At 51.6% G+C, this 23,865-nt stretch overlaps 2 protein-coding genes across 6 annotated transcripts; one reads left to right on the top strand and one right to left on the bottom strand.

Moving 5' to 3' along the window:
• Nucleotides 1-3,010: 3,010 nt before the first annotated feature.
• Cables2 (Cdk5 and Abl enzyme substrate 2) lies at nt 3,011-18,228 on the top strand. Of its 4 annotated transcripts, XM_052184519.1 has the most exons (10): nt 3,030-3,412; nt 12,083-12,154; nt 12,251-12,343; nt 13,806-13,883; nt 14,648-14,756; nt 15,186-15,351; nt 15,680-15,783; nt 16,097-16,203; nt 16,379-16,583; nt 16,663-18,228. In XM_052184519.1, the coding sequence occupies exons 1-10, from the start codon at nt 3,057-3,059 to the stop codon at nt 16,801-16,803; spliced, it is 1,431 nt and encodes a 476-aa protein (XP_052040479.1). In that variant the 5' UTR covers nt 3,030-3,056; the 3' UTR covers nt 16,804-18,228. The 4 variants fall into 4 exon arrangements, with proteins under 4 accessions (XP_052040482.1, XP_052040479.1, XP_052040481.1 ...); XM_052184521.1 differs by lacking the exon at nt 12,083-12,154; XM_052184523.1 differs by lacking the exon at nt 14,648-14,756 and having other exon boundaries at nt 3,315-3,412.
• Nucleotides 18,229-18,323: 95 nt separating this feature from the next.
• Nucleotides 18,324-19,455, bottom strand: Rps21 (ribosomal protein S21). 2 transcript variants are annotated; one of them, XM_052184524.1, is made up of 6 exons: nt 19,342-19,455; nt 19,104-19,166; nt 18,938-19,001; nt 18,711-18,782; nt 18,494-18,549; nt 18,324-18,394 (listed from the first exon to the last, which is right to left on the bottom strand). In XM_052184524.1, the coding sequence occupies exons 2-6, from the start codon at nt 19,151-19,153 to the stop codon at nt 18,385-18,387; spliced, it is 252 nt and encodes an 83-aa protein (XP_052040484.1). In that variant the 5' UTR covers nt 19,154-19,166; nt 19,342-19,455; the 3' UTR covers nt 18,324-18,384. The 2 variants fall into 2 exon arrangements, with proteins under 2 accessions (XP_052040484.1, XP_052040485.1); XM_052184525.1 differs by having other exon boundaries at nt 19,104-19,187; nt 19,342-19,411.
• Between the last annotated feature and the right edge of the window lie 4,410 nt (nt 19,456-23,865).

Raw genomic sequence — 23,865 nt, 5'->3', positions numbered from 1 at the left:
GTACAAGTCAAGCCACACAACCTGAAGATAGCTCAGAACAGTCAATGTGCATAAGCTCCACCTACACCCAGGGGCCTGGTGAGACAGTCTCTTCTCAGGTCTCTGGGCAGCTCCTCCCACCTGGAGGCAGGGCAGGGGATAGGGGAGCCCCAGCCTAGCCCTGCCGTCCTTTTCTGGACAATGTCCCCACCTCCAGATTCATCAGAGGTCCCAGACCCTACAGACTTTTCCAGGCTAGGAAGGAAGCCTTAGTCAACATGGTCTCATGCGCCCCCTTGTGGAGTTTTATCAAATACAGCCTGAAAAGGGGGAAAAAGGCACAGGGTACCTGGTCAGACGTGAGAGAGCTCAGAAAAAATTTGAATGGCGACACATGCAGCTGGCAGGTCTGAGGTTAGATGCATTGACCCATTCAGGCAGGTGATCCAGGATTAACTTGGATCCAAGGACAGAAAGACCGAGCAATATTAGCCCGTATGTTCTGCGGACCCCTTGCTCACCGTTAACCTGGTGATAATGAGATGGATGTCTCAATGTCTCTGAGCTTAAGAATCAGCCCTGAACCACTGGATCCTGACAGTATTGAAGAAACTTAGGGAAATCTCTGTGTGTATGAAGTTTAAGAACTGCAATTTCCAGGGCAAAGACAGGCTCTATTGGCAAAGCTCTCAATCCGAGCCAAGTGGGGTAATGAGGAAGAAAGAAGCTGCCTGGGGGTGGGGGAGTCAAGGAAGGTGGCGCCTGAAGCTTAAATTTGGGTTTTGAGAGATGAATTAGAGTGTGCCAAGCAGGCAAACGTCCTAGCATGCTCTTATGAGCATCTAGATGTGTCCCAAAAGGTCAGGATAAAAACCAAGGAGAACTCACTTGACCATAACTGAGTGAGGAAGGCCAGAGCTGGCCAAACCAGGTAGAAGGGACTATAGCATAAAAGGGTACTGTGGGTACAATTATAAGAGCCTAAAACTTCGGAACTGTCAATGGGGCTGGCTGAGGCCTGGGCTTGACGAAGTGTCATTCTCCACTGAGCAGACATTGACCTCTCTACCTGCCACCAGAGAGACCAGAAGGACTAAATACCAAGGGACAGCTGGGGGTGTATGTGTATATCTGTGGGTGTATGGGTGCATGCATGAGTGTGTGTGTGTGTGTGTGTGTGGTGTTCACATAGTTACAAGTTTTTGAGCTTTTTCAAAATTGAATAAAACACAAACTGTATGTTTTACCCACTTCCACCTCCTGGTCAGGTTTGATCTGTGAGGGAGCAAACCACAGCACCACACCCAGGAAGAGGCCAAGTTCCTGCTTAAATGTCCCTCAAGCACCTCACAGGTGCCACGATGCCTGCCAACATTGGGGTCTAACTCTAGAGCTATGTCCACATCCTGGTACCCTGCCGGGAACACTCCTCCTTATCATCCCTGGTAGACAGTGGCTTCTGTTAGCTATGAGTTTGTTGTTCCTCCCTATCAAGGACCTAAAGCCACTGTACCACAGACCCAACACTATCATCTCTCAATTACCCATCCCAAAGCGGCTTAGGCATATGGCTAGGACATCATGCTACCGGAGACCAAAACTTAGAAAGGTGAGCTGTTCCCGTGGTCATTTGCAGACAGTGGCTGCTACTAGCAGCCTGAGTGTGAAGGACACCACACCAGGTCAGCAGACACCATGGCCCCCTGACAGAAATGACTCTCTCTGGGAGTGCCCACCACCCAATGGACCAAGCCCTGCATTCTGCTAGACAGGAAAACTGCCCACCTTGTCACGGGTTCCTGGCAGAAGGCAGCTAGGAAAAGACAGTGAAGGGGACAGAACAGAGTAAGGATAAGCCTACTTGTTCAGGGATGAAAGGGAGATGCCATGGATAGATGGGGATGTCTGACAGAATCAAGACTGCCCACCTTGTCACGGGTTCCTGGCAGAAGGCAGCTAGGAAAAGACAGTGAAGGAGACAGAACAGAGTAAGGATAAGCCTACTTGTTCAGGGATGAAAGGGAGATGCCATGGATAGATGGGGATGTCTGACAGAATCAGCCTGCCTGAGCCTTGAAAGCAGGGAGGGAACAGGCAGGGTGTTCCATTGATGGCTTCTCCTCCCAAGCAAAGAAGCCACTTCCCAGGGATCCCTGTCCCTCAATCAACTCCACTCCAGCACCCACTACAAGCAGTCACAGAACCAGAGAAGGCAGTGACCATAGACCAGAAAGAATATCAGGGAGACTTTCCTTTGTGCTTCCTCGATGATCCATCGAACACTTTAAAGACAAGAAGTCCACATAGGTTGGGAGCTGGAAAGAGCAGGTGGTGGTAGGTGAAGGCAAGCTTCACCAGTCTCTCTACAGGTGAGGACCGACATACACACACAGTACAGAGCCAGAAGGGTTTGTATACTCGAGTCCTGGCCACCCTCCACGGAGGGAACTGAAATTCCAGTATCATGCAGACTCAAGGCCATGTCCATGCTGCAGCTGAGGCAACCCAGGAAGGTGTCAGCTGTCCTCAGATCATAGATGGGTGTCTTTAGCAGTCAGTGAGGGAGGGCCCCGCTGGCACAGCCTGGAAGTTGCGGGCTCTGGTGGTGCATGGGTGGATGCCTGCCCAGAAGAACCTCAGAACTGAAGAAACACCCTGGAGCAAGTGGCCACGCCTAGCCCGCACCATGAGTCTGCAGCCCACAATGAGCATTCTCTGAAGGGTGCCCTGTACACTGAGTCCTGGACAGAAGAACAAGACACAGGTTCCCACCGACCTTAGCGTTTAGCGTCTCTTGGGCACGCCAGACCTACAACAGTAAGACGTTAACTACCTCTAGGACCCAGAGGAGCACACTCTCGCTAGCCAATCAAAGAGCTCAGAGGAGCTTTTTTTTTTTTTTTAATGCTTATTTGCATGCAGGCACGCCGCAGCCAATAGGCAGGGACAGCGGAACTATATTTGCATATAGACGCACCTCCGCCAATGGGCGGGAGTGACAGAGTGTCATTTGCATGCAGGCGCGCCGCGGCCAATGGGCAGCTGCGCGGCGGCGCGGCGCGGCGGCGCACTCGAGCATGGCAGCGGCAGCGGCGGGAGGAGCCCCGGGTCCGGCCCCCGGCCCCGCCAGGCCCGCGCCGTCGGCCCGGAACCCGCCGGCGGTGCCGCGGAGGCGCGGGGACTCCCGGCGCCGCCAGGCCGCCCTCTTCTTTCTCAACAACATCTCCCTGGACGGACGGCCCCCGAGCCTGGGTCCCGGAGGCGAGAAGCCACCGCCGCCGCCGCCACCTCCCACCGAGGCCCGCGAGGCGCCCGCGCCGCCGCCCGCTCCACCTGGAGGCCTCCCGGGGCTGCCAGCCAGGCCCGCGCCCCAGGGCCTGCTCAGCCCCACGACGGCGCCCGCCGGCCTCAGCTTAGATGGGCAGCGCCAAAGGTGAGTGGGCTGGACGGGGGCGGCTGCACGCTGGGGTCAGGGTGGCCTAGAGGCCTAACCAGCACTCCGGCTGTGTGACCTATGGCCTTGGCAGCCCGGGGCACCGGTGGTGGTGAGCCGGGTCTGTCCTCCCAGCTCACAGGGTAGTTGACCTGTGGGTTCGGGTAAGCCACAAGCTCGGCAGACCTGGACATGGTTGAGATGAGGTGGGTCCATTCACCCCGCACACAGGTGTGGTCACCTGGGACCCACCAACTAACACTCAGAGGTCTGGGTGAACCGGACTGTTCAGCCCGGGACATAGGATCAAGAACACCAACCTAAGATCAAGGTGTTGGGTAACTTGGGAAGGAGATTCTTCAGCCCATGATGCAGGAGCCTGAGAGGTCCAAGGGTCCTTCATTCTGGTACTTGAGGGCCCATCTCTGCAGCGTGCAAGAGTCAGTGGTTTGTAGTCCCGTCTGCCCTTGGCTGGGGCTGAGGTGATGTGGCAGCATCAGTCCAGAATACAGGAGACAAATTCGGGATTAACTGAAGCTGGTCCAGATGTAAGGGATAGTTTCATTAAAGCTGTCAACTCCTGGATATGGGGTCAGCTCTACCTAGAAAGTCCCCTGAACATGGATTTTGGAGTTCTGTCAGTCTAATTGACTCTAGACACATCCCTCCCCTGGCTACCCTAAACACCGGGACTCACAAACACTTTTTACCGGCTGTATGTCCAACCGAGCTGTGGGCCAGGGTCTTACCTACATGGTCTCATCTCTTCTCAGTCTTGTACACCTGGCCAGACCTCCCTGTCCACTGTCCCACACCTGCTAGGCTCGGGGCCTGCAACATAAAACTGTTCTTTCACCCCTGCCTGGATCATTTCTAGGATCCTTCAGCCTAGCCTAGGACAGCTCTTATTCCTAACCACGCCCCCACCCCTACACCCCAGGCTGTGCTCATTTCCCAGATGGCCACAGCTACCAGGCACCATGTGGGTCTCAGCCTGCTTAGCCCCCTCTTGCATTCTCCTAGAGAGTGACAACAAGAGCCGGGTCTGTACACTGAGATCCCTTCTGGGCAGGCCCCACTGCTATATCCGAGCTCCTGCCAGGTGGCTGGGTCCCAGGTGTGGGAAGCCCTGGGCAGGTCTGTAATGGGAAAAGCTGTCTTACATCTGACCCTGCATCACATATCTGTGTCCAGAAGGGCCTCAACTTTCTGTGACTACCAACTCATCCTACAGGTAGGGCCAGGTCATGCTTCTCCACAGGACATAGAGGGACCCAGTAGCGACAAGGGGTCAGTTTGTCTCAGAGTGTTAGCAGGACCCCTTGTGAAGAGCAGGCTGAAATGTTGGTGGGTGAGGCTCCCTTTGGTCCCCATACCGCCCTTCCTAGTTCTGCCTCACTTCATCCCGGTCCCCATGCTCTTGCCCACAGTACATCTTCTGGGGGAAGCCATCTTCTGGGGTTCTGCCTCCGAGTTCCTGACACTGCCATGGTGTTGGAGAGTTGTCATCCTTGTGTGGTCACAGCCCTCATCAGGAGGACAGTCTGTGGGTAGGAGACAACAGTAGCTAGCCTCCTGAAGTGAGTCCAGACCAGCCTTCCTCCATCCCCTAGCTCTGTGACCTTGAGCACCTAATGAGTCTCTTATAGCCTCAGTCTCCCGCTCTGTGGAATAGGCTGACAAGAAGCTCTTTCTCCTTGATCCTAAGGACTCAGTAAAGTTGACAGCTTGTTACACCTTGGGCCCTCAGGAATGTTTTGTTGTTGTTGTTGTTTGGTTTTTGGATTTTTTTTTTTCTAGACAGGGTTTCTCTGTACAGCCCTGGCTATCCTGGAACTCTCTCTGTAGACCAGGCTGGCCTTGAACTCAGAAATCCACCTGCCTCTGCCTCCCTGAGTGCTGGGATTACAGGCTTGCACCACCACCACCCAGCCAGGAATGTTTTCTAACAAGAGACAAAGTCAGTGCTGGTTTTCTACATAAGGCCTTTAGAGCTGTTTATTGTCTTTTTTACTGCGTGCCTGGGAGTAGCTCATCTCTAGGACCTATGGTCGGTCAGGTTCCAGGTGTGTATTCTAGCTACTTGGCCACCTCTGCCTTCTGCTTAGAGAGCCTGTGTGTGTACCTCCAAGGCCATGGTGACAAAGAGCACAAACCTGGTAGCACTTTCCCCCAGCCCTTGATGCAGATCACTGAAGGTCAGGCTGTAACCTGGAGGTGCTTCAGACCCTGTACAACTTCTACAGGCCACGGGTGCTGGTGGCTTAGGCTGTGTTGATCCCTCTCCTCCGCTCCATGTGGGGCTCCTCCCTGCATGTCCTCACAGGCTTTTCTTGTCCTCCTTTTACCTTGATCCCTTCCTAGAGTGTCTGTAGCTTAGGCCCCCTAATGAGGGCTTTTGATGGATCTTTTTGGGGAACCAATTCAATTCACAACAGCCCTGCTTAGTGCCTGCTGGAGAAATGAAGAGGAAGGGAAAGTCCCCACAGGCAAATGACTTTGCAAATTGCAGCCTAATTGCACCCACCATCAGAGAGCTGGGTATAGCCTAGAGGCAGGAGGCTGTGTTCTGCTTTGATCTGGAAGAGGGGCCTAGGCCAGCTAAGTAGCACCTGAGCCATTGAGGAGTCATTGAGTGACTTGGCACCTGGGTATTAGTCTCTGCCCAGAATCTACTCACTAGGGGCTGAAAACCACTGAGATAGTCCATTCTCTAGGACAGCCCAGTTGCTGAGCCTGCCTCTGAGGCCCCACTCTCTCTATGAAGCTACTAGACCACAGCTTCAGGGATGTAGAGAGTGCTGGGACTGAGACTCACCAGGAGATCATGGGGGTTTTGCTTATTTGTTTGTTTTTTAGCAGATTTGGGTCTGTGGTGACCCAAATGATGTGCTCAGGCAGGGAACTGAGCCCTGGGCCCTGATGTGAATGCTGTGGTGGCCTGTGCTTCCTTAGCAGGGGAGGGTCCCAGACTCCTGAGCATGCTAGCCAGGATGGGCTCCTCACTGGGGCTTCTCTGCAACCTGTCATGTGACAAGTGGCTCCTGAGTCTGCCCGGAGCCTTCACAGTCCATCCACTCTTCCTGGATCCCTAATGGGCACAGAAAAAGCCACGGGGAGGTGATCCTGTCTAGACCTCTCCCCATCTCCCAAGTCACCAAGTCAGGAAGCCTGTCACATACCAGTTGCTGTTTTTAAGGTCTGTAGTTAGGTTTCAGGTACTGACTGAAGAGAAGATGATGATGGTTTTCAGTGGCAGCAAAGTTGCTAAGGGGCAGTTCTGAGCTGTTGGGACAGCTGAACTGCTAAGAGGTAAGCCCTCTTAGAACCCTCCCTCTCACTCCTGACCCCTGGCCTCTTCACCCCATGTCTGCAGCTTGAGACTCTGAGCTCGTGGACTTAGATGGTTGTCTGGAGAGTGTCAGCTGAGGCAACAGAAAGTCCAGACCGCTCCTCAGTGTTTATCTGCTTTTAGTAATTTTCAGATTGAGGTGCCAGGCACATGTGAACAGTACAGGAATCTGAGTGTGCAGTTCTCCGTATACATTTGTGAACATACACAGTACATGCCACTGTACACACCAGACGACAGCCCCTGGGTTTCCTCATACCCTCCTCAGCCATCTCCTCACCAAGAACCCATTGCTACATAGAGTGTCATATCAAGCATTGTATACACAGATGTCCCACACATCAACCTTTATGCTGGCCAGCACAACTGGCTCCTGGTGGGGTCACTTCAGGGCGCACTGTGGGGCGTGATCCTGTCTTGTCTGTGGAGTGCGGTGTCTGCAGCATACAAGCCTGGCCTTTACTCAGAGTAGCTGAGCTACACGTGTGGGCCTCTACTCCTCTCTTGCCAGCTGTTTGATTTCAGACAAGTTGGATGGTTCTGTGCCTCAGTTTCCCTATCTGAAACTGAATAAGAGTAATGAGTACCTGGTACAGTTCTGACGATTGGATTTATAAATAGCATGCTTGTGAGGGAGGAGAAAACCACAGGGAACAAGAGGTTAGACGAACTGGGAACATTGCACAAGCTCCCAAGGGAGCATGGCATCCCTAAGGACCAGAAAATAGCAGGAAGAGCAAGCTGGGCGCCTGAGGAAAGATCTGCCACAGCTCTCCCACACTGTCTCTGAGGACTTGCAAATGAGATCCCAGGGCCACAATCAGCCACCTGGTTTTGCCTGGATAATTACCTCAGGGAATGCCATGTCAAGCAGATGGCCCTAAGGGCCTCAGAACAGACTCTTCCCTCAGGTCCCACATTCTGTCCCACCTCAGGCCAGCTGCTTTTCACCGCCCTGTGCTTCCAGCCCTTAGCTAATCCTTTCTGGGCAGTTCTGCCCCCACCACCCAGCACACAGCCCTCATGGTTTCCTGAGCCTGTGTTCTAACTGGTCTAATCCTTCCTATCCTAGGCCCCTAGCCTTTCCCTCTGGCCATGCTTCTAGGCAAGGTACCTGGCCCACTCTCCTCCAGAGCCTCTGGGATGGTGTCTTGTTCCTACGCAGGCTCAGCTGATGGCTGTGGGATCCTCTGGAGGTGGCACTAAAGGTGGCATCAAAGCAGTCAGTTCACCTGGCTGGTTTTTCTGTAAACTCCTGTGACTTTTGTTATTTAATTATTATAAGTGACCCTATAATAAAGAAGGGAGAACCATGGACTGGGGTCACGGTGACAGTCTCGGAGCCCACCAGGACCTCGACTGAATTGCACTGTTCGTGTGCCCTTGGGCAAACGGGGCTCTCTATGCCACCCCCACTCATGTGTGAGTGTTATAGCCTCTGAAGTGTTGGTGTGAGGTGGTGGATCTATTCTTGTTTCAGCAACAAGCACAGGCAAGGGCAGGGATCTTTGCCTGGCAGGTAGGTTCTGACTGTGCCACACCTCATATAAGCCAACTATCCTGCTGGAACGGGACCTCAGTTAATGATGCTGCAGGAACAGTATGGGTCTGGCGTTAAACAGATACAGCTCCCCAATGTTCATGCTCAGGAAATGGCTGCTGCCAAATGTTTGGCGTGGGCCAGGGACCTGTGTACAGTAAGCACACAGCAGTCAGTACTCTAGGCACCCTGGGAGCACAAAAGTCTAGAGCCATTCCAAAGCCCCTGTAGACGGTAGGCTGGTAAACTAAACGTATGGATGTTTTACTTGTATATCTGTCTGTGTACCATGTGTTTGCTTAGCACCCACAGGGGTCACAATAGAGCATTGGGTTCTTAGCACTGGAGTCATAGATGGCGTTGAGCCACCACGTGGGCACTAGGAATTAATTGAATCTAGGTTTTCTGGAAAAGCAACCAGAGTTCTTAACCATTCAGCTGTCTTTCCAGCCCCAAAGAGCAGACTTTTATTTCTCACATTCCAGAAGCCCAAGAAGGTGTGGCAGGCTCCCTTTGAGGCCTCACCCTTGGCCTCATAGACTTGTCTTCCCTTGTCATCACATGGTCCTCCCTCTGTGTGTGTCTATGCCCTAATCTTAAAGACACCAGTCACACTGTATTAAGGGCCACCCCAGGTAATCTCTTTAAAGACCACATCTCCAAGCTCAGTTATATTCTGAGGTCCTAGGGTTAGTGTATAAATATTGGGGTGGGGCACATAATCCCACCAGCATCCCAGTATAAAGGACCTGTTTCTTATGAGGCATGATCAGATCTGCAGGTGCCTATACTATAAAAGCCCAGGGGCTCTTACTCTTAGAAGTTTCTGATAACAGCTGAAGTTCAGCCTGTGTGGTGCCAACCTTTCTTTCTACATCTCCACACCTAACGTGGAGATATTTTTCTTGTCCTTGAGGATAAGCATTTCTGAGCTGCAGTGCCTTAGACTTTGGCATATCAGAGGCTCATGGCTGGATTTCCAGGTCCTGCTAGAGGACTCACTGATCAAGGAACCTGGGCTTAGTTGCATCAGACACACCAACAAATCAGTGAAGCCTTTGATGTTGTGAAAGAGCGCCCCACCTGTAAATCTGGAAGGATGGACAGGTAGATGTGATTGGGAGCTCTCAGGGAAAATACTGCACTGAGGACTGACTGAGTCTCCCCTCTCTGGGAATCTCTCTGCACCCTGCCAGCCACAGAACCCTGGAGGAAGCTGTAGAGAGTCCTTGGCATTCCTACCCCGGACTTCTGGCTCAGTGCCAGCCTGGGGCTTTCCTTTCCAGGCACCTGGAAGTCCTTGGACTTCAGGCTCACCTCACCTCCGATTCTTCAGTGTGCCTTTTCCTGCTGATCTCCAACACCACTGGAGGCTTCTTAACTATGACATAGCCATTTTGTGCTTTGTGCCCACTGGGTGAGAGGAACTTGATACAAAATAAAGCACAAGGACACTGTGTGTACGCAGCAGTTAGTACAGCTGAGGTACTCTAACTGCCATCACCACTGACACATCCCCCCACACTGCCAAGCACATGTCTCAGTACCACTGCCATCCCCAGCAGTAGCTCCACCACCATCAACATCTATACCATCCCCTGCAATACCTTCTCCGTCATCAATCAACATCTGTACCATCCCCTGCAATACCTTCTCCGTCATCACTGTTCTGAATGGGTGGTTCTCCTAACAGTGCTGTGTGGCAATACTTGGCCTTATCTGCTGCACTTTCAGAATGTTTTTGGTGCAGAGCATGATTACCCATGGATCCTGCTACGAGGAAGAGAGGAGAACCAGTGTCTGTGCGTTAGCAGCTGGGTGGCCTGGAGAGTCCTTTGGCTACTTTGATCTTGTCAGAGGGCCAGCCACACATCTTGCATGGGGCAGTCTATTAGTTAGCAGAGCTGGGTCTAAGGGAGGGTGCCCCTTGTGCAGTCATCCCACAGGCACGTGGCTCAAGTCTTTATTTAAAAATGCCTGTACAATTGCTGAGGTCCAGGTAGGAGGAGGATGGCTCATATGTGTTCCAGCTTCTGTTGGGAAGCCTCAGAGTGTATGTCTGGTGAATTCCTTGGCCAGATACCTACTTTCAGGACTCTCTTGGAGTGAGAACTAGTGAGAGTGTTTGACATATTTCACTAATCCTAAATGACCCATGCATCCTGCACACGACAAGCTGAGTCAGGAGCATTTGATGGGAAAGTGCTAAGGGCTGGAGTCTAGCTTAGTGGTAAAGCAACTTGCCTACCATGTGTGAGACTCAAGATCTTCACCACCAGATGCATGTACTCAAATGCACACACATATATGTATACACACAGATGCTGTGGCAAGAAGTGACTGAATCACGGCATTTTGTGTTCACAGCCCTGGTGTTTTACAGGAAGTTATGATACATAGGTGAGCGGCTTCTGAAGGAGTTGCTTCTCTATGTGATCTCACTGGGCAGCAGTGGAGGCTGGGGAGTTAGGATTGTTCCAGACAGTCAGTGGCCAGTCTGGAACACATGAGACCCTGTTTTTAAAATTATGTAATAACAAAACAAAAAGAGATAAGATCTCATATAGCCCAGGCTAGCCTCAAACTTGCCATCCTCCCTACTACCATGCCTAGCTGTTCCTTATTTTTTCTTTAATAACATGTACCACATGACTAATAATAGGAGGATAAAGACGGGAAACTACAGCCCACTTGGGTCTGGATACAGCCCTCATTCTCAAGGGCTGTGCGAGGGAGTCACAGTGGTTGGCACACCTCAGCCTCAGCTTGAGGCTCCTGGTGACTCTGCTTTCAGGAGACCCTGGCACAGATTTGTCAGTAGCGGAGGTCTCGGAGCAGCTTCGAGCCCAGAACCATAGACCAGCTCTCCCTCCCACACTGCCAGCTTGTAGCTTTGCTGCTGCTTTCACTAACTGTGTCTTGTAAGAACGAGATAGTCGGGGCTGGAGAGATGGCTCAGCGGTTAAGAGCACTGACTCTTCTTCCAAAGGTCCTGAGTTCAAATCCCAGCAACCACATGGTGGCTCACAACCATCTGTAATGAGATCTGATGCCCTCTTCTGGAGTGTCTGGAGACAGCTACAGTGTACTTACATATAATAAATAAATAAATCTTTAAAAAAAAAAAAAAAAAAAAAAGAACAAGATAGTCTGTAACTGACTAGTCCCTAAACCGTGGGACTAAAGACTTGAGTTTGTTGTCCTGGTGTGAAGGTGGAGTCTCATTCCTCAGCCTGAAGCAGCCTGCTCTGGCGCACAGTGCTAGGAAACTGCTTCCCATGTCCTGGCCTCCTAGAAACAGGCACAGGGAATCCAGGAATCAACATGACCCACAGGGATCACTGCTCTCAAAGCAGAGCTGTTACCTTCCTTCAGTCAGTCAGCAACAGGTCTTCCTGAGGGGCAATATGGAGCTAGAACCCCAAGTCCACAAGGAAATCTTAGTTGCACATTTAGAAAAGAATGGTCTAGACCCAGGGGCAGCTCCTGGGAGTGGTGTCTGTGTGTGTGTGTGTCTGTGTATTTGTGTATGGTATTCATGTATGTGTATGCACGCATGCATGTGTGTATGTTGGAACTGCCATGCACTAGAAGCTTTCCCTTAGGAAAGGCTGGTGAGCTGTGACAGGGACAAGGACTTCCCCATGCTGCAGTCTTGGTTTCGTGGCAGCCCTTCCTGCATATTCCCACACTAGTTCAGTTCTGCTCAGCGATCTGCCGCAAAGGCTTCCTGGAGTCCGTGTGCTGTCTCTTCTGAGGCCATGATGTCTTCCTACAGGAGACGAGTCACATCTCAGCGCTGTTCCCTTGAATTTCTGGAAGACGCAGTGGGATGTGCCTCGGTGCAGAGGTATACACCCTACCTGTCCCTGCTCTAAGGCCTCTGACCCCAGGAGCCACAAGAAGGTCCAAGGAGGGCAAGAACGACCTGCTTTTTACCTTACAGAACCAAGCATGCGTCTGGATCACCAAGACACAAAGGCCTGAAGAAAACCCACTTCATCAAGAACATGAGGCAGTACGATACCAAGAACAGCAGGTAAGAGCGTAGGGCCCAACCTGGGGCTGCCCCATGCTCCCCTCACTGTGGGGCCAGGCTGTAGAGCATGTGGTCCTGGCCTGGGGCTGCCCCTGTGCTCCCCACACTGTGGGACCAGGCTGTAGAGCATGTGGTTCTGGCCTGGGGCTGCCCCTGTGCTCCCCACACTGTGGGACCAGGCTGTAGAGCATGTGGTCCTGGCATGGGACTGTGCCATGCTCCCCTCACTGTGGGGCCAGCCTGTGTCTCAGGAGGCCAAAGTTAGGACATCCGGGCCCTGCTCTTGTTGGCAGCAGCACCCTCAGTTCATGGGGCTCCTGCTTCATCGCCCGTGGCCTGTCCCCCAACCCTCTATATTAAACACTGATTAGCATAGCCAGGCCAGCAAGCCACCAGTGTATAATCCCAGGGAAGGGCCACCAGCTGAACACAAAAAAATTAAGAAAAAGAGAACATGGAGCTGGGCAATGGTGGCACACGCCTTTAATCCCAGCACTTGGGAGGCAGAGGCAAGCAGATTTCTGAGTTCGAGGCCAGGCTGGTCTACAGAGTGAGTTCCAGGACAGCAGAGCTATACAGAGAAACCCTGTCTTGAAAAACCAAAAAAAAAAAAAAAAAAAAAAAAAGGCTGAGAGAGAGAAAGAGAGAAAACATAGAAGGCAAAGATGCCTCCCCACCACTGACCCATGCCCAGGATAGAAGGTGCGGCCATATTTGGGGAGTATATACAGGATAAGGCATGGTTATACTTGGCAGCACTAAGAGTCACATTGGGGACACACAGAAGGAGATGTGGTATATTGGGGGACATATGGGAGTCTTAACTCAAACTGGTATTTGGCTCCCCAGAACAGTGCTAGACTAGAATCTGGGCAGCTGCGTATGCCTGTACTGGTGCAGGAGCAGTGCTTTAGGTATGTCCCTTGGTAACACATTACCTGTCACTCTGATCTCAGAGTCCCTTTCCCACTGTAGGTCACCCTGGTAAATGTTCCCAAGAAGTATTGCTGCAGGACTTGGCCAGAGGTAGCTCCCTGCAAATCCTAAGTACTGAGACAGTAGGGTGGCCTATGGTTACAGCTTTGAGCATCCAGGGGCCCCAGTCGTAAGTCCCCTGGATAGCTGAGTTTCATATTAGATCTGGGGCTCTCTAGTAGTAATAGGCTGAGTTTGTCTGGATGCTGTAGCCGATTGCTGATGAACTTTGGCAGCTTCCTGTACCCTCTGTGAAAATGAGGTTGGTCTTTCCTGAGTAACCTATGCTCCCAAGAAATATGAGCTCTGTGGCCCTATGCCTGGGAACAGGGAGCTTCCTAAGTAACTCTAGTGAATCTGGCCCAAGTGCTAAGATGCCAGGCCTGGCTTCCGGAATCCAAGTCCCCTCGGTGGCTCTGGCAGTTTCCCATCACCCAATGTAGACAGGACAGAGCTCCTGCCCTCCTCTGACCTGGGCCTCCCACAGGATTGTACTCATCTGTGCCAAACGGTCCCTGTGTGCGGCCTTCTCAGTCCTGCCCTATGGAGAGGGCCTACGGATCAGGTAAGAGAGCGCCCATGCTGCATACACAGGTAAGCCCTGGTCCTGCTGAGCACAATCAGTGCAGCCCGCCTCTTGAATGTAGGCTGGGGCCTTAGACTCCTGGGTCAGCATATCATCTCCACCACAGCCCAAACTATATGTGTGTGGGTGTGGGGGTGTGTGGATGGATGGATAGATAGGCAGGCTACGTATAGGTTGGCTATATGTAGCCAAACTATATATATAGGTTGACTGAGATATTCCTGAACTCTCTCAAATAAGCTCCTAAAACCTTTTGACCAGCCCAGGCAATTGTGTCCTGAGTGTAAATCAGGGAAGAGAAAATATCTGTTGGGGCGGGGCAGTGTTGTACGTGACCCCACAGAACAATAGGGCACAGAGAAATCTGTGCAGAGTGGAAGATAGCCAGTTCTCAGGGTCGCAGGCCAGCTGCTGAACTATGTGACTGCAGTTGAAAGGATTAAGGCATCTAGGAAGCAAATTTAAGCCAAAGTAAGCGTTCAGAGATATTCCAGAGTAGTGGCTCCCAGGTGCCATGACAGGTGACATGTGCCTGTCATCCACAGGGCAGGAGTGAGATACAGGCTGCTTTCAGGTTAAGCCTTCTGTCACACACCTCCACGGTCATGCCTGTCCCCTTCTCCGGTGTTGAGGACTTTGTGGCAGGAGCTCTTTGTGTAGGTGGATGTGGCTTCGTTGTGGCTGAGCATCCCCACTGACCACAGGCAGAGGGACTGCAACCCTCCCTCTCCTATGCATTGCAGTGACCTGAGGGTGGACAGCCAGAAGCAGAGACACCCATCTGGCGGCGTTTCTGTGTCCTCTGAGATGGTCTTTGAATTGGAAGGCGTTGAGCTGGGAGCAGATGGAAAGGCAAGAGCCCTGTGACCCACCATGGCCAGCAGAGTTAGGCAGAGGTGCTGCACCTTAAGACAGTATTGGGAGCAAGCCACGCCCCATTAATACCTGTCACCAGCTGGCTCATGCCACCCTGAGAAAATGTACACCTAAGAGTACACCATGCATGTCCACTGCTAGCTGTAGGTAACCTGTTTCCCCCTGGGTTCTCCACGTACAGCCTTGCTTCTGGACCAGGAGGCCAAGGGTCTTCCAAGACAGAGGCTAGCCTGGCTACAGACCACAGAGTAGGCGCAGAGGCCAGTGCTCTGACCTGAGAGTACCCGCTCCAACTGGGCAGCAGCAAGGCTTCCGGGTCCTCACTGGAAGGCAACGGGAAGCAGAACTTGGTTGTGCTTTCTGGCTGGGGATCAGGACTGAGCTCTAATGTGATTGCTTTTCCAGGTCGTGTCTTATGCAAAGTTCCTATACCCTACTAATGCCCTGGTCATACACAAGAATGACAGCCATGGCTTGCTGCCCCAGCCTCGGCCCAGCATCCCTCGGGCTCCACCAGGTTCAAGACACAAACCTGTACCTACCAAGTCAACACCAGCTGGCACAGAACTAGGTAGCCGAGGGGCCTTCACCATGGCACTGTCTGGACTAGGCACAGTGATGGGGCAACATAAACCACATGCATGCCTCTGCACTGAGGTTTCTCAGAGGGAAAGACTCCAGATAATGTGGCCCTAGGCTCTGCCTGAGTCAGGCAGAAGAGTCAATCTGTGGGAAGTCTGTCCAGACGTCACTTCTTGTACCTAAGCCCTGACCTTTGATCTGGAGCCCCTCTCAGACCTGAGAGCCTTGCTGTCGTGCCCTTCATTGACTGCAGTGGGAGAGGAGTGGTGTGGGTTCTGATCAGGATCTAGGGTATCAATAGCTGCCTATGCCTACAGGAAGTGACGGGGGTGATGCAGTAGAATACAACCCCAACCTCCTGGATGACCCACAGTGGCCATGTGGGAAGCACAAGCGTGTACTCATCTTTGCTTCATACATGGTGAGTTCCATAACCCTAACATAGTTCAGGGAATGTACTGAATGGCCACCCCTCCACACCATCCCAGGTGCCTTGTCCCCACCCAGCACCAACAGGTAGTGGGAAGGATCATAGCTAAGGGCAGTGTCCCAAAGCAGGATAGCCAGTCAAGCTGGTATCTCCTGGGTCAGCTCTGAATGCCTAGCAGGCTATCTAGCCACAGAGGAGAGACAAGTGAACCATGTAACCCTCAGAAATGCAGTCACCTCTGAAGCCCACATGCTCATGTGCAGGGCATCCATTCCCAAGCATCTTACCTCTGCTTCTGCTGTAGACCACCGTTATAGAGTATGTGAAACCTGCAGACCTCAAGAAGGACATGAACGAGACCTTCAGGGAGAAGTTCCCTCATATCAAACTGACATTGAGCAAAATTAGGAGGTAAGGGCGGGCTAGTCAGATACCCCTTCCTTCCCACACCTAACCTGGCTCTGGGCTTCTCCGTGTGTGCTGACAGCCCACAGCACGTGGCACAGCTGAAAAGGGTGGCTGCTGCTTCCTCGCAGTCTCAGGACAAAGGTTTGCCCCAGGGACATGGCTCCCATCCCACCCACAGTTTAAAACGGGAGATGCGGAACCTTTCTGAAGAGTGCAGCTTAGAACCTGTGACCGTGTCCATGGCCTATGTGTACTTTGAGAAGCTCGTACTGCAGGGCAAGCTCAACAAACAGAACCGCAAACTGTGTGCCGGCGCCTGTGTTCTGTTGGCTGCCAAGATCAGCAGTGACCTCCGCAAGAGTGAAGTGAAGCAGCTTATTGATGTGAGTTCGAGGTGCGCACAGCAGGCACTGAGCCTTAGATGGGGCTAACCCACTGACCCTTTGTTTTCCTTCACTGCAGAAGCTGGAAGAAAGGTTCCGGTTCAACAGGAAAGATCTCATTGGATTTGAGTTCACGGTGCTTGTGGCTTTGGAACTGGCCTTGTACCTCCCCGAGAACCAAGTGTTACCTCACTACAGACGCCTCACCCAGCAGTTCTAGCCCAAACGTGCACCCCACAGGGAGGCTGCTTTGGCAAGAAGGCTAGTAACTTGGCTAGAGCACTGACTAGTGTCCCTGCCCCTCCTCCAGTAACTGCACTTGCCCCTCACAGCCCAAGAAGCTCTTGGCTTCCTTGCGCTGCACACCTCCATCTTGAGACCTTGTTGAGGATTTTCCTGAAGCAAATGAACAGTGTGGGGCCTGGTTTGCTTTTCATATGCCTGAGACCAGCCTGGTTTATGTTGTGAATCCAGAGGTCCAGCCTTCATTTTGTCTAGCCATGAAACCATTCCTGTAGAGACCTTCTGAACATGCTGCAATTGCCAGGCTTCTGGTGCATCCACCCATCAGCACTTTTTTTATTTTTGGTTGATACAGGGAAGGGCAGATACCTTGACCCATTCTGAGTCTGCTCACCCTGGACCTTGTTAAAGCATCTGCCACTGTGAAATCCCTGCGCCATCACATGCACAGCAGTGCTTGGCCACCACCAACCCCTGCCTCCTGCCAGCACTTTTCCCTGCGTTACTACACTGTTGACAACCACTGACTGTGGGCTCTTGACTTTCCTAAGCAATATCATGATGGAAAAAAGGTATTCTAACTTTAGATTTGGTCTCTATGGGAACAGAAGCTGACCCATTAAGACCTGCTGCTGACTCTGAACCACACTTGATCCTGCTACCTAACATCAATGAGTAGATGTCATCTAGGCCAGCTTGCCTATGTACTGACTGACTGCCACTGTCTCCCTGCTGACTGACACAAGAGCCAACATCCTCCACTGGCAGATGCCAGTCCAACACCTCTCAAGTGCTTGGTTCCACAGCCTCAAGTTCCAGAAATGCTCACCCTCAAGCCTAACAAAGCCCAACCACCCAGGCCTAGTGGGTCAGTAATAGCTTAAACAGCAACTTTGAAGGACAGTAAATACCAGTCTTATCCTACCCATGCTTATGCTGGTATAAGCATGCCATGTCCTCAGAGCATCTTTGAGGAAGACAGGTCATCTTCAGGGCAGCCCCATCATTTTGTTTAAAATGAATTCTTAGATACGGCTGACTGGGCTGGCAAATAATTTCAGCTATATTTATGTAGTAAGGCGTATTTTACCAAGCTGGTCTGCTGTTAGGCCTTCCCTCCCTGCCCTCGACAAGAGCTGCTGATGTGTGGTATTGAGCCCCGTTACAACAAAGCCAACCCTTAAACTAAATACAGCATCCTATAGACTTGAGTCCAGAAACTTGAGGTATATCCATGGTGTCCAGCTGGACTGTGACCCAATGCCACAGACCTGGTGCTGCACCCTCAGCACTCAACAGGACACAGCTGTGTCAGACCTCAGAATGTTGTTTATGTCCAGTAGGTTTTGAATGGAAGGTGTTAAAATGTTTTTGTTAAAGTAAAACTTGTTTTTGCAACATACTTCCTTGCTTGTCTCCTTTTGAGTACTGTGTGCTGCCCCTTTTCTGGTCACAATAAAAACACCAGCCCTGCATAATAAAAACACAGTAAAAGCATACTGTTACAGGTATTTATTATCACTTTTATTTGTAGCAAATTATTCCGGAGTTCTTCTGCTCAAAAGTTCCTAACGGAAAAAAAAAAGTATTATTAAAAGCTGTTATCTCTTGGGAAGTCCCAAGCCACTCAACCCCAATGTCCCAATGTGAGATTTCCCCCAACTTACTTTGAGACAATTCCATCGGCCTTAGCCAATCGGAGAATAGAATCATCTGACTCGCCCTTTAAAATTAAAAATAAATACCTGAGTATCCCCACAGAGTTGGCTCCCCACTTAGCAGGGCAGGGCTTGCACTATCAGACCCAAAACTACACCCACAGGAAGAAATGGACACCACCATTACAGCTCAAATATCACTTGAGGCCCATGTAGTAAAACTCACCATCCTGCGAATGGCTCCGCAGATGCCGTAGGTTTTAAACTGGCCATTAAATCGGCCTGTATTTCTGTCAACCTGCGGGGGAAGAAGGTAGGGAGATTAGACCCCACCCCACGCTGTGGTCTACCCTCGATGTTAGGCAACAGCAATGCGTAGAGCCAGGCAGAGGCCGGTCTCTCTCCTAACTCCTTCCCTCGGGGACTAGCCTCACCGACGGGTTCCCGGCTCACCTCGGCCACATTCATCTGGATGGACGCGTGGTCCTTGGCAGCAATGATGCGGTTGCTAGCGGAGCTAAATAAGGAAATACGCAGTGCGTGTAATAGGTTGCGAAAGAAAGTGGCTAACAGGGAGTGGGGAAAATGGGTGCAGGAAAGAAGGGTCGTAGAATCTCACCATTTCCGCGGCACGTACAGGTCCACAAACTCGCCGGCGTCGTTCTGCATTCTCAGGCCGTCCCTGCAGTCACCACACGCGGGTCTTGAGGCTGGTCAGACCCGCACTCCGAGTCTGTCGGCCCAGCCAGACCCATGCCCTGCCCGAGCACTCCCCGCCAGCAACCGCGACCTCCCCAACCGCGCCCGGCCCAGCTGCGCCTGGCCCGCTCGCGCCCACAGCCCGCCGCGCGGCCTACCTGCTCACTGGTCCAGCGAGAGCGTAGAAAGGAAGTTAGCTCGTTCCCTCTCTGTACTATTGGGCGGGAGGGCGGGTCGTCGGTAAGTGCCTCCGGGTCACGCTGACTATAGCAACCATTCCGAAGGCTTATTTTTGAGTTTTAACTTCCGCTTCCGGTGTAAAGAAGCCCTGGTTCTCACAAAGCATAGACAACCGTCCCTGGCTCCGCCTCCAATCAAGACACGCCTCTTTCTTCAGGCTCCGCCTCCGTCGCGGAGCCCAGCCTTTCGGGCCTCTGCTGGTTGGATTGGACTTGGAGTGTCTGCCAGCCGCCCTAGAAGTGGAAGGTTGTCAGAGGGAGCTCGGTCGCTCTGCTGGGATGCTGGTGCCACAGACCTGAAGCGCTTTCGGGAAGCCGCCTCCAAAGCCTGGGAGAGGAACGACGGAGCGTGGCGGAGGGAGGCGGGAACGGAAGTCCAATCCTTGGAAGGGGAAACTGAGGTCGGGTCAAATGAGCTAGACCGCTGGCTTTCCACTGAGCATTCATTCCCTTCAAGAACCCCCTACCCACCCTGCGAACTGAACTGCGTCCTCGCTATCCTGCCCCTCCTCGGCCCAGGCTCTGCTCTTCTCCCCAGGCCCTCCCCTACTCCTCAGGCTCCAGCCGCCTCACGGTCCACACGCCTGGGGAAGTGAGTCCGGCCTGAGAGTGCACACCTTAAAGGATGCCGAGGCAGGTGGCTATCTATTTGAGGCCACTCTGGTCTACACAGTGAGTTCCTGCCTCCCTCAGACCACAGTCACGTTGATGCGCAGTAAGCCCCTTGTTGAGGTTACAGAGCAGCCCGGACCCAAGACTCTGTTGACGACTCTCCTGCGATTACATTTCTTCGCATGTGGATCCACTTTTCTCACTCATCTGTAGAACTGTATGCGTGATATCTCTGGGACTGGAGCTGCAGTCTAGAGCTGGTGCACACACCCAGTTACATGGGCTTGGGGAGAGTCTCCCTGCCATGTGCTCACCTTCCAGGACTGTCACGTGGTCTGGTGAAACCCAGCCTACACTTTCCACTTCACCCCTGGAAATGGAGTAGTCACGTGTTCACTAAGCATCCCTGGGCAGCAGTTTTCTTTCAGATTAGGGCGCAAACCCCACTCAAGGACCAGTTTTCACGGAGAGCTCCTTTATTAAGTAAGGGGAAGAAAAGTTAAAGTGGCTGCTTTCTGACTTGAGCTGAAAAACACCAGCAAATGACCTTGCAGGTGTGACTTTTAGTAAGAGAAAAGGGGGAGGGGGGAGGGACTGGAGAGATGGCTCAGTGGTTAAGAGCACTGATTGCTCTTCTGAAGGTCCTGAGTTCAATTCCCAACAACCACATGGCGGTTCACAACCATCCGTAATGAGATCTAATTCCCTCTTCTGGATTGTCTGAAGACAGCAACAGTGTACTTGTATAATAAATAAATAATCTATAAAAAAAAAAAGAGAGAGAAAAGGGGGAGTTCTACATTAGAACTCGCTAGGACAAGGTGGTATGTTTTGATTGGATAGGGTTTTTAATGCCTGGACCTTGGTAGTCAGCCTCAGGAGGAGGAAGTGGCCAAATTAGGGAATAGAGCTTGGTGACTAACTTTAGGAATGGAATCTATTGGTTTTTAGCAATGCAAAATGATGGGGGAGAAGGGCAAGGTCTGCCAGAGTCATATTTGCCACATTCAAGCTGTCCAGAGTTTTTTCCCATATTGCGTCTAGAATTTGCACTAGATCCTTACTGTGTATCAGAAGTGAGAAGACCAGAGCTCTGACCTTAGGAAAATCACTGTTCATGTAGCCCATAAGGCATGTGGACAGGGGTGGTTTTAGTTTTGAGATCTGCAGCTAGTCTGGCTGCATTTGTGTGTGTTGAATTGAACCCTCAAGGCCTCCTTAGTGGCCACAGATGAAGCACATGGCCAAAGAGAAGCCCCTGAAACCTGCAGTCGACACCACTAGGCAAATTCAGCAGTCCTAGTAAGGGCTGGGACTGGAGTCAGGTAGAAAAGCTTAATGCAGCTACGCAGTAGTGGCACATGCCTTTAATCCCAGCACTTGGGAGGCAGAGGCAGGCGAATTTCTGAGTTCGAGACCAGCCTGGTCTCCAGAGTGAGTTCAGGACAGCCAGGGCTACACAGAGAAACCCTTGGGGGGGGGGGAAGAAAAGCTTAATGCATATAGTGCCAGGCAGAATGTTCAGAAAGGTCTAGCCTCTGGTAACTGCCCAAAACAATGCCTAGAGGCCACCTAACATCATAAAAGCAGGATTTGCAAGGATCAAAGAAGTAGTAACTCCACTGCACCTCCAGAAAATGGAGCAGGAAGGCTAGCTGCATGAAGCCCACAACCATGAAATTCACATCCTCTGGTGTCCACTCAGTGACTGCCAGATTAAACAGCAAGGGAATGTGGTCACTAGAAAGAGGCATTGAGCCAGAACTCAGATGTTAGAAGTAGCAGACAGGGTTGTGGTGAGGGCTTTCACAGAATGTTCACCATCTGTTCCAGAGACCCTTGGGAGAGGCAGGGCACTGCATGTCTGCAGCTTGGCACTAGGCAGGTGTGGGCGGGAAGGTCAAGTGTTTGATCTCGCCAGGCTGTGCAGTGGTGGCACGCCTTTAATCCCAGCACTCAGGAGGCAGAGGCAGGCAGATTTCTGAGTTCGAGGCCACCCTGATCTACCAAGTGAGTTCCAGGGCAGCCAGGGCTATGCAGAGGAACCCTGTTTTGTTTTGTTTTAAAAAAAAGTTTGATCTTAGGATACAAAGTAAGACCGTGTCTCAAAAAATGTTAAAAAAAAAAAATGAGTAGGACTAAAAGAGTCCCAACTAGTCCTCAGCAGGGCCAGGCAGGAGGCTGCGCACACCTTTGATTCCAGCACTCAGGACACAAACGCCAGCGGATCTCTTGAGTTGGAGGCCAGCCCGGTGTACAGAATGAGTTCCAGGACAGCCAGGGCTGTTCAGAGAGACCCTGTATCTTGCCCAGCATTACCCATACTGGGCCACGTGTGGCTGCCAGCACTTACCAAGTCCCAGTCCAATGTGACAGTGAACTCACAGGTAAGCACAAAGCTCTCATTAAATCAACCAGCATAAAGGATGAGTCATTCTAGTTCACCTGACTGTTTTGCTCCTGGTCCCTCCCCCACCTGGCTGAGGAAACAGAGCACTTGTTCAGTACCCTGATCTTTCTGACTAAGTCTTAGTCTTCTGTAAAATGTCGGTGAATAACCTTTTTTTTTTAAAGATGTATTTATTTATTATATGTAAGTACACTGTAGCTGTCTTCAGACACCCCAGAAGAAGGCATCAGATCTCATTACGGATGGCTGTGAGTCATCATGTGGTTGCTAGAACTTGAACTCAGGACCTTCGGAAGTGCGGTCAGTGCTCTTAACCGCTGAGCCATCTCTCCAGCCCCCATTGTGAATAACCTTTACAAAAACAAAACAGTATCAGAGGGCTGGGCGTGGACGGTGCAGGTTTTCAGACTTGTGGGAACAAAAGCCTTTACACCGTAGCCATCTCATCACTCAGGTGGTGGATCATGATTCACACTAGTGACGGATCATGCTTCACACTATACTCACTGTGTAGACCAGGCTGGCCTCAAACTCACAGAGATCTACCTGCCTCTGTCTCCTGAGTGCTGGGATTAAAGGCGTGTGCCCTTACCGCCACTGCCCGGCAGGTTTAAACCATAAAAAACGTGGGTACTGTGTGACAGCTCACACCTCTAATCACAGCACTTGTCTTGTTTTGAAACTGACACTGGATTGCTGCAAGTTCAAGGACAGCCTGGACCATAGAGTGAAACCCTGTTTCAAAAAAATAAAATAAAATAAAATTAGAAAGTATGAGGGATGGGGGCTGAGGAGATAGCTCAGCGGTTAAGAGCACCGACTGCTTTTCCAGAGGTCCTGAGTTAACTCCCAGCAATCACATGGTAGCTCACAACCATCTGTAATGATATCTGATGTCCTCTTCTGGTATGTTTGAATTGTACTTACATAAAACAAATCTGAAGAAAGTCTGAACCCTGGTGGTGGTGACACACGTCTTTAATCCCAGCACTTGGGAGGCAGAGGCAGGCAGATTTCTGAGTTCAAGGCCAGACTGGGCTACAGAGTGAGTTCCAGGACAGTCAGGACTATACAGAGAAACCCTGTCTCATAAAACCAAAAAAAGAAAAAAAACAAAAAAAAGAAAAAGAAAAAGCCACTAACCTCTAGCCTATACACACACACACACACACAGACACACACCCCTCTAGCCTGTACACACACAAACACACCTACCTCTGGCCTGTACACCCCCCCACACACACACACACCTCTGGCCTATACATAAGCATACACAAACCCCTCTGGCCTATACATATGCACTCACATACACACTCACACATACCCCTCTAGCCTATACATATGCCCACACACACCTCTGGCCTACACACACACACACACACACAGAGGCCAGCGGTTATCTCTGGGTGTTGTTGGTCAGA

The sequence above is a fragment of the Apodemus sylvaticus genome, chromosome 5 (assembly GCF_947179515.1).
Source record: "Apodemus sylvaticus chromosome 5, mApoSyl1.1, whole genome shotgun sequence".
Classification (NCBI taxonomy): Eukaryota; Metazoa; Chordata; class Mammalia; order Rodentia; family Muridae; genus Apodemus; species Apodemus sylvaticus.
This window is presented reverse-complemented; position numbering and strand designations above follow the sequence as displayed.

Coding starts and splice junctions, on each gene's coding strand:
- Rps21 (XM_052184524.1), bottom strand. CDS start 19,153: ATGCAGAACGACGCCGGCGAGTTTGTGGACCTGTACGTGCCGCGGAAA. Junction 19,002..19,103: donor CTGTACGTGCCGCGGAAATG/GTGAGATTCTAC, acceptor TTCCTTATTTAG/CTCCGCTAGCAACCGCATCA. Junction 18,783..18,937: donor TCCAGATGAATGTGGCCGAG/GTGAGCCGGGAA, acceptor CTTCCCCCGCAG/GTTGACAGAAATACAGGCCG.
- Cables2 (XM_052184519.1), top strand. CDS start 3,057: ATGGCAGCGGCAGCGGCGGGAGGAGCCCCGGGTCCGGCCCCCGGCCCC. Junction 3,413..12,082: donor TTAGATGGGCAGCGCCAAAG/GTGAGTGGGCTG, acceptor GTCTTCCTACAG/GAGACGAGTCACATCTCAGC. Junction 16,584..16,662: donor AAGTGAAGCAGCTTATTGAT/GTGAGTTCGAGG, acceptor CCTTCACTGCAG/AAGCTGGAAGAAAGGTTCCG.